Below are 8177 nucleotides of genomic sequence, written 5' to 3' on the forward strand. Positions count from 1 at the left end.
TCCAAATCAAGAATCAAGGCCTGTGTTCATCTTTGTACTTAAATGTAATTTTGTTAAGTGATCTATTCAATGGAAAATCTAGTTTCACTTTTAATGTTAACTCCCTTCCCCCCAAACAAAAAGGATGGATGGAACCTTTTAAAAGACATAAGGCATATCTCCTTTCCATGGAGAGAAGGTGCACAATTCTGGAGCTTGAGGAGAGTGTCTGGCCTTTAACTGTGAGTGGAAATTACAGTAACAGACTTGGGGTACCAGGGCCTCAGGTCTCTGGAGCAGCAGCAGATCCTCCTGTATCACCAGGAAAGCCGGCTCCCCATGTAGATACCAGTGCTGAAGGCAGACCAGGATTAAACTAAAGTATGGTCCAGTTCCAGGATTCCCTAACAGAAGAGGGGCCTGCAATGCTAGAACAGAACGGCTTTCGTTGTTTTGCAGGAGAAAGAGAAACCTTCCCATCTTTCTGGGATGTCTATATTCTGGGTAATACACACCAAAGGCAGTCAATGTCCTGCCACCCCATTACAAGAATGGCAATCCCTGATATGTGTGGAGGGATTTACAAAGTGAATTCACAAACATCAGATTTAATTCTCCTGACAGCCTTGACAGATGAGCAAAGAAAGTGTCACTACTCCATTTATGGATGAAGGTATTAAACACTCCTTTTGTGAGTTTTCTTCTCCCTCCGCATCTAGATAAATGGCATTTTGAGTGTCCTAGTCAAGTAAAGCCCAGGGGACTTGCTCAGAGGCAGGCCCCCTGGTTGCCAAGAGAGCCACAGAAAGCTAGAGGTCAGGGCCAGTGGTTCTGCTAAAGCCCCTACATGCGCAAGCCGTGAAGCTTGTCCGTATCTGACCTCACTTGCTTCTGTTTTATGTTAAAATGTTGGGTTCAGTGCCACCTTGATTTTTGAGCATCACCCCATTCCTCTAAAATGACAGGAATTACCCACTTCCAGGTGCTGGGACAGTGGGACAAGGTGGTGATGAAGATCCGATGGCTGGACAATGGCTACAGCGATTATCACAGCGTGGTACCAGGAAGCATCCTCCCACAATCCCTTTCCTGGATGGGCTGTGTGAGCAGTGACTTCCTCATAGTTTTAGAAAGGCTATTCTCATTAATCCCTTCCTATTTACCCCTGGCCTAGAGCGCTCCACATACATCTGGTTGAAACCTCACAACTCTTGGAAGTAGGTACCATAACTCCGAGCATGGGGCAGGTGAGGACTGTATCAAGTCCTAGCTATGAGGACTAGAACAGAGGCTATTTGCTCAAAGTCATAGCTGTTAAGCAACAGAGCCTGGATACCAAATCAAATCCATTTGTTCTATCTGCCAGTGCAAAGTCTAGGTTCCCTGGGCCTCAGAGAGCATACGGCAGTTCTCTCAGGGGTGTGTGTGTATGTGTGTGTGTGTGTGTGTGTGTGTGTGTGCAGGGGTGGGTCCTAATCTAGGTCACAGGGTCAGAGGAAGGATTCCAATGGCCTTTTAAGCCTCAGTGTTTGTTTCAAACTGATGAAACAACCAGAAGGGCAATTTCCGTGGCAAACTCTTGCTGGTGGTGCACAATCCCCAAAGACAGAGGCCAAGCCCCTCCAAAGGGAAGCTAGCCCACTCAACCTTGCGGTCTGAGAAGATGGAGAGGACACTGCCGGGCTGGGAAGGGTGGGTGGCAGGAGGAGCCTGCTTTGCGCTCACTCAAGTAGGCAGAAGGGAACGCCTGGGTTTTTGGAGATTTTGCAAAGCCGGTAAGGTCTCAGGCTGAGGATGCGGGAGTGGGGCGGGTTGAGAATGGGAGCTGGCTCTGGGCTGGAGCGGGGAGAAAAGGGACAAACGTTCCGGTGGCTTTGGCCGGAAGGATCCCAGCGCTCGCTGTCTTTTCTCCTGGGCTGAGGCCAACACGCAGGACCACTACAATGCATGGCTTCACTAGTAGGACTATTCGGGAGCCCATGTGATGGGGGGGGGGGGCTGGGGGTTGGGCTTAGGCTGTGGCCTTGAAGTCTCTGACAATTAGGATCTCCGCGCACGAGTGAGTGAAGTCCGCACCCGAAAAAGAAACCGAGGACGCGGGCGGGCTATTGGCAACTTTTCCGCACCCCTAGACACACCACTGGAAATGAGCTGGTGTTCGCCGCTCTTGCACTGATCGAGAAACTGAGGGCCGTAGAGAAAGAGGAGCTTGTTCAAGGTTAAAACGCAGAAACAGTGCTAGAGCCAGGACCACAGACTTTGTCAAATGGCGGAATGATAGAGTCTGAATTGGAAGGGCGCTTGAATCAGCCTGCGAAAGAAAAGGCACTTCGATGGGTCCGTGTTGGCGACTCCGCTCATTTTGCTCAAGAGGAGTGGATGGGGCACAGGCGGCTTTTCGTGGACGCCTCCTAGCGGCCTGCACCCGGGGCTCACCGCCGGGGCGTGCGGGTGGGGAGACACGCCTGAATAACCGCTATTTGGTCAGGTGGTCTACCAGGGGCTTCTTGGGGTAGCAAAACGGTGATGTGGCTGTTTTAGGCCTCACAGCCTCCTATACTTCCCAGAAATGAAGACAAAAGTTATCTTGGAGTCCTCTCAACTCCTTTCCCGGGGTGGGGGGCAGGGGGTTGGGGGTGAGGGGAGAGGACAGAAGTGTAAATGCCACCGAGTCCATCAGTCCTGTGGGGTCGACAAGCCACAGGTTACTGTGAGGAAGGAGGCTGGGTGGGGAAAGAGGGTTACAGAACTGGTCTCTGTTGGCACCGTTAGGTCCCGTGCTTCCCAAACCCACACGTTTTCAAAGAGGAAACTGAGGCAGAGAAGACAGGTGCTTCATCTGGGAGCCATTCGTCCTCACTGCCCATCACCGCCACCGCTACTGTTCTGGCAACCCTCGAAGCTAGGCACACAAACCAAAGGTGGCTCCTTGGGTCACCCCCATAGATCCTTTAGAAAGACCCATCTCCCCAAAGGGAAGTCCAATGAGAAGCAATTATTTGGGTAAATCTCCACAATCCATTCTCCACAATCAGGTCGCCGATCAAAACTGTCTATTTCTACTGCACAAATCAACCGGACGATTCCCTCTTCTTCTGTCTATGACGCGACCTGAGACGTGCCCCCAGCCTCCTTCCCCCGCCTCCAGCAGAGCGGTGCGGAGATGGGAGCTGCGGCTGGGTCCGCATTCTCCAAAGGGCCGCTTCCCAAGGCGCCCCGAAGCTGGACCCGGCTCCGGCCGGAGAGCGCCAGGGCCGAGGCCCAGGAAGGGCGCCTGGGTGGGCGCAGTCCCAGCGGCCGAGCGACGGCTGCAAGCGACTCCCCCTCCCTCGCGGCGCCAGCACGCGGCCCCGCCGGGCTCCGCTCCCAGTCGCCTGCCACCGGCCCGCCGGGCACACGCCTGGGGCGGGATGGAGGCTGCGCCAAGGCAGCCAAGGTAACTGCGGCGGTGCCCAACGACCAGAGAAACTCCTCTGGCCCCTCAACCTCCACCCCCAACTCTTTTCTCAGACCCACTTTGGGGAACCCCAGAGCGCCCCGCGCTTTATGCATCCCCCAGCCTGTCCCGAAATCATCCTCTGGGATAAAGCCACTAAGGTCATCCTGGGGGGCATCGCGGCCAAACACCTACGTATAGTTCTGATCCCAACCAACCCTCAAGGATATCACCTCCCGTCTTTATCGGCCCTCTCCACAGTTGTTCAGTTGTGAGGAGCATATCCTAGTTTTTATACCTGGATGGGACATTAGAGACCATCCAATCCAAACTTCTGTTGCTACAGACGAGGAAACTGAGGCTCGGAGCGGATTCCACTCACCAAGGGCCACAGAGCTAGCGAGAGGATGCTTTGGGACTAGAACCCAGCCTTAACGGTACTTTTATTTACTTTCGCAGTCCAGTAATTCCCACGGAGTTCTCCCCATCTTTCTAACCTTCGATCCCAAATTTGCTTCAGCTCCCAAGAACAGCGAAGACCCCCCCCCCCAAGAGAATGACAGTAGGTAGAAGAAAGCAGGAAAAATGGAGCCCCAGTCTCGTCAACCCGCACACCGCCTCGTGGCACTTTTTCTGCTCAAAGCCTTCCCTGAGCTTTGCTCCAAGTTCTCAGGAGAATCCTGAGGCACTTCACCCCAAACCTTTCCACCCATACACCCCCAATTCCCAGGGCCATTCGCCCGTCCAGACACGCAGGCCCCCCCTTTCTAGAGCCACCCCCGGCTGCAGCCCGCCCTAAGCGCGCCGCCTGTTTATTCAGCCGGGAGTCCGGCACGCGCCAGGCGCACGCACTGCAACAACAAACCCGGCTGAATGGAGAGTTTGCAAGGAGCCGGCGCAGGGACCGGGCGGGGGGAGGGGAGAGGAGGAGGGAGAGTTTAGGGAGTGGGTGGGAGGAGGAGGGAGGAGGAGGGGGGAGTGGGGGCTGCAGCCGCTCGCTACAGCAGCGGGGAGTGGGGGGCGAGGCGGGGCCAGCGCTGCGCGTGGGGCTGGGTGTCCCATTGAAAAGGCGGCCGCACTCCGGCCGCCCAGCACTCTCTCACTTCTGGCCAGGGAACGTGGAAGGCGCACCGACAGGGCACCGGCCAGGGAGGGCGAGGGCAAGAAGGAAATAAGAAAGAAAGGGAGTTAACAAAATTTTAAAAAACAAAACAAAACAAAAACAGCCTGAGCCACGGCTGGAGAGACCGAGACCCCGGCGCAAGCGAGCGCAGCCCTAGGGGGCGAGGAACGGGAGACTCAGCAGAGCGTGCTCACCACTGACTTTTGCTCCTTCTGCCTTTAAAACAAAACAAAACAAAACAAAAAACAACAACAACAACAACAAAAAACAAGAAGGCGCGAGCGGCAGGCTCACACGCGAGCGCCACGCGAGGCTCCTGAAGCCAACCCGCGAAGGGAGGAGGGGAGGGAGGAGGAGGAGGAGTGGAGGGAGGAGGAAAAGCGTTTGCACCTTCGCTGCTCCCACCCAAAGAAGTCTCCCCGGGATTTTGTTTGGGTTTTTTTGTTGTTGTTTTGTTTTTTTAACTTCCCTCCGGGCTGCCTCTTCATCTCTCCCCTTCTTTCCCTCTCTGTTCGTGCACCCAAGTCCTGTCTGTGTCCCCTCGCGCGCCCGCACCTCGCGTCCCCGCTTGCTACCCTTCGGCGACTCTTTGGCGGCCGCTGCGCATGGAGAGCTCTGCCAAGATGGAGAGCGGCGGCGCCGGCCAGCAGCCGCAGCCGCAGCCGCAGCCGCAGCCGCAGCAGCCCTTCCTGCCGCCCGCAGCCTGCTTCTTTGCCACGGCCGCGGCGGCGGCGGCGGCGGCAGCGGCGGCGGCGGCGCAGAGCGCACAGCAGCAGCAGCAGCAGCAACAGCAGCAGCAGCAGCAGCAGCAGCAGCAGCAGGCGCCGCAGCTGAGCCCGGCGGCCGACGGCCAGCCCTCAGGGGGCGGTCACAAGTCAGCGTCCAAGCAAGTCAAGCGACAGCGCTCGTCCTCGCCCGAACTGATGCGCTGCAAACGCCGGCTCAACTTCAGCGGCTTCGGCTACAGCCTGCCGCAGCAGCAGCCGGCCGCCGTGGCGCGCCGCAACGAGCGCGAGCGCAACCGCGTCAAACTGGTCAACCTGGGCTTTGCCACGCTCCGGGAGCACGTCCCCAACGGCGCGGCCAACAAGAAGATGAGCAAGGTGGAGACGCTGCGCTCCGCGGTCGAGTACATCCGCGCGCTACAGCAGCTGCTGGACGAACACGACGCGGTGAGCGCCGCCTTCCAGGCTGGCGTCCTGTCGCCCACCATCTCCCCCAACTACTCCAACGACATGAACTCCATGGCCGGCTCGCCGGTCTCCTCCTACTCGTCCGACGAGGGCTCTTACGACCCACTCAGCCCCGAGGAGCAAGAGCTGCTCGACTTCACCAACTGGTTCTGAGGGGCTCGGCCTTGTCCCGGCCCCGGTGCGAGTGGACTTTGGAAGCAGGTAGGTTGCATTTGGGAGTGAACAGTGTGATATTCTTACCTTCATTCTTTTTCCTCCGTCTTAGTGTCTGAAGGAGGGGGACTGTCTCCACGGAGATGGGGGGGAGGGGGTTGATTTAAAGAATTTGTAAATTAAAGTTTGTCGGTTTCAAACCCTGGTTTGTTAGTTTCAGGATTGGCCTCTAAGAGTGGCTGGAGGAGGGGGATAACGGGTGGGGGGGGCGGTTTGCGAACGATGGTGAACCGAGTACTGGGACCTGTCAAAAGAGGTGCTGCACCTGACAGATCCTCCCTCAAACCTCCACTTTCCCCCACTGCCAGCCTCCAAGTTCATACTAACCTCTCCCCTTCTTCTCAAGTTATAGGGTCACCGCACAACCTACATCTTTAGTGCTTTCTTGTCAGCGATGTTGGAAGGGAGGAAAAAAAAAAGAAAAAAGAAGAGAAGAAGGAAAGAAAAAAATAAATTCAGGCAACCAACCGCAAGACCAACTAAGCAGCGCATGCCTGAGAAGCAAGGCTCTCTCGAAACAGGGATGCGCTCAGAACTCTATCTTTGCACTCCCAATTCTTTACGGAGATATGAAGGGTGACTAGGACCTGAGTCAAAGTGCAGGATGCAGCTTGCGTGCAAAAGCAGTGGGCTCCTGGCGGAAGGGAGCAGCACAGCCCTAGAGAAAACTCCCACCCACCAGTAACAGGCAGAACTGAAAGCACTTGCTAGGGTGCCCTCACCTCCCCGCCCTCTCTGAAAGTGCAGTTCTAAGCCCTGTAGAAATGGGTTGGTGTCTTTCTTCTCATTATCCCCATCCCAATATGCTGTGGACATTTGTCTGCAGTGAAATTATGCTATACTCAGTCCTTTGAAACCCAGATCCTCCCCGGGGGGGGGGCTCCCCAAACCCCAATTCCTCACAGCATCTTTTCTACCATTTTCATCATAGAATGCTTCCAATCTTTTGTGAATTTTTTTATTATAAGAAAAATCTATTTGTATCTATCCTAACCAGTTTGGGGATATATTAAGATATTTTTGTACATAAGAGAGAAAGAGAGAAAAAATTTATAGAGTTTTGTACAAATGGTTTAAAATGTGTATATCTTGATACTTTAACATGTAATGCTATTACCTCTGCCTATCTTAGATGTGTAGTTCACCTTACAACTGCCATTTCCCCCACGTGGTTTTTGTAAAGAACTCTCCTCACAGGTGAGATCAAGAGGCCACCAGATGTACTTCAGCACCAATGTGTCTTACTTTATAGAAACTTTGTTAATGTATTAATGATGTTATTAAATACTGTTCAAGAAGAACAAAGTTTATGCAGCTACTGTCCAAACGTAAAGTGGCAGCCAGTTGGTTTTGATAGGTTGCCTTTCGGGAAATTTCTATCACTGCCTTTTTTTTTCCTTACTGTTTTATTACAGACTTACAAGAAACGTGTATAACCCTGTTTTATACAAACTAGTTTCGTAATAAAACTTTTTTCTTTTTTTACAAATGAAAATAATCAGCCTCCTCCACGTCTTCCTTGACTCCACGGTCCCTGTACAAGTTATTTTCGAAATGCCAAAGGGGAGGAGTGGGTGGGGGAGAAGAGGGTGGTATACAGCATGCTAAGTGGCAGAATTGACAAAGATAAGTGCTATAACCAGTCCTACCCAAGGTGACTCTATGACAAACGTAGAGGGAAAAGATAGGTAAGTAAAGACAACTTTCTTCCACTTTTATGCTGCAAGCATGCACACACACACACACACACACACACACACACACACCTAGAGAACAGGTGGTGAGTAATGACTGCAATGTCTTTTGATGACATGATTGCATATTTAAAATATCTCCAGAAAAATGAACTGGAAGGAGAGGATCCTCACCTTCACTTTCTAACCCTTAGCCCCATTTGGAGAGTTTCTCATTGTGAAACCATGGAAAAGCTGCATGAGATAATGGATATTAGGGGTGGGGGTATAGCTGCTGGTACTGGAGCTTGTGCAGGGTGGGGGGGGGGGAGGCAGTCTTTGCTGTGCTCCCAGTGGTGGGTGTGTTCTTCCTTCACTTCTAGGCTAGGCACACATTTTCTGTTCCTTTTCCCCACTCCACACACTTCCCATATTGATTTTAAGTAAGGAGCACCTATGATATGAATTCTCTGCAGAAGGAGTTAGATTTAAATGAATAAAAGCCTTAGAAATGTGTGGTCGCTTTGAGACACTTGGCCTATCTACGTTTGTGACTCTAT

The 8177-nt window shown here is 53.2% G+C and overlaps 2 protein-coding genes across 3 annotated transcripts in view; one reads left to right on the forward strand and one right to left on the reverse strand.

The window, feature by feature from the left end:
* PAH (phenylalanine hydroxylase) overlaps positions 1-5204 on the reverse strand; it is a 103541-nt gene extending 98337 nt beyond the window's left edge. For both annotated transcript variants that reach the window (XM_043562349.1, XM_043562348.1), the window contains exon 1: positions 5094-5204. The gene's annotated coding sequence lies outside the window, so the exon portion shown is untranslated. The remainder of the gene's footprint in view (positions 1-5093) is intronic.
* On the forward strand, positions 5144-7442 carry ASCL1 (achaete-scute family bHLH transcription factor 1). Its single transcript, XM_043562350.1, has 2 exons — positions 5144-5932; positions 6291-7442. The coding sequence occupies exon 1, from the start codon at positions 5144-5146 to the stop codon at positions 5882-5884; it is 741 nt and encodes a 246-aa protein (XP_043418285.1). The 3' UTR covers positions 5885-5932; positions 6291-7442.
* Positions 7443-8177: the final 735 nt, after the last annotated feature.

The sequence above is a fragment of the Prionailurus bengalensis genome, chromosome B4, assembly GCF_016509475.1.
Source record: "Prionailurus bengalensis isolate Pbe53 chromosome B4, Fcat_Pben_1.1_paternal_pri, whole genome shotgun sequence".
In the NCBI taxonomy this organism is placed as follows: domain Eukaryota; kingdom Metazoa; phylum Chordata; class Mammalia; order Carnivora; family Felidae; genus Prionailurus; species Prionailurus bengalensis.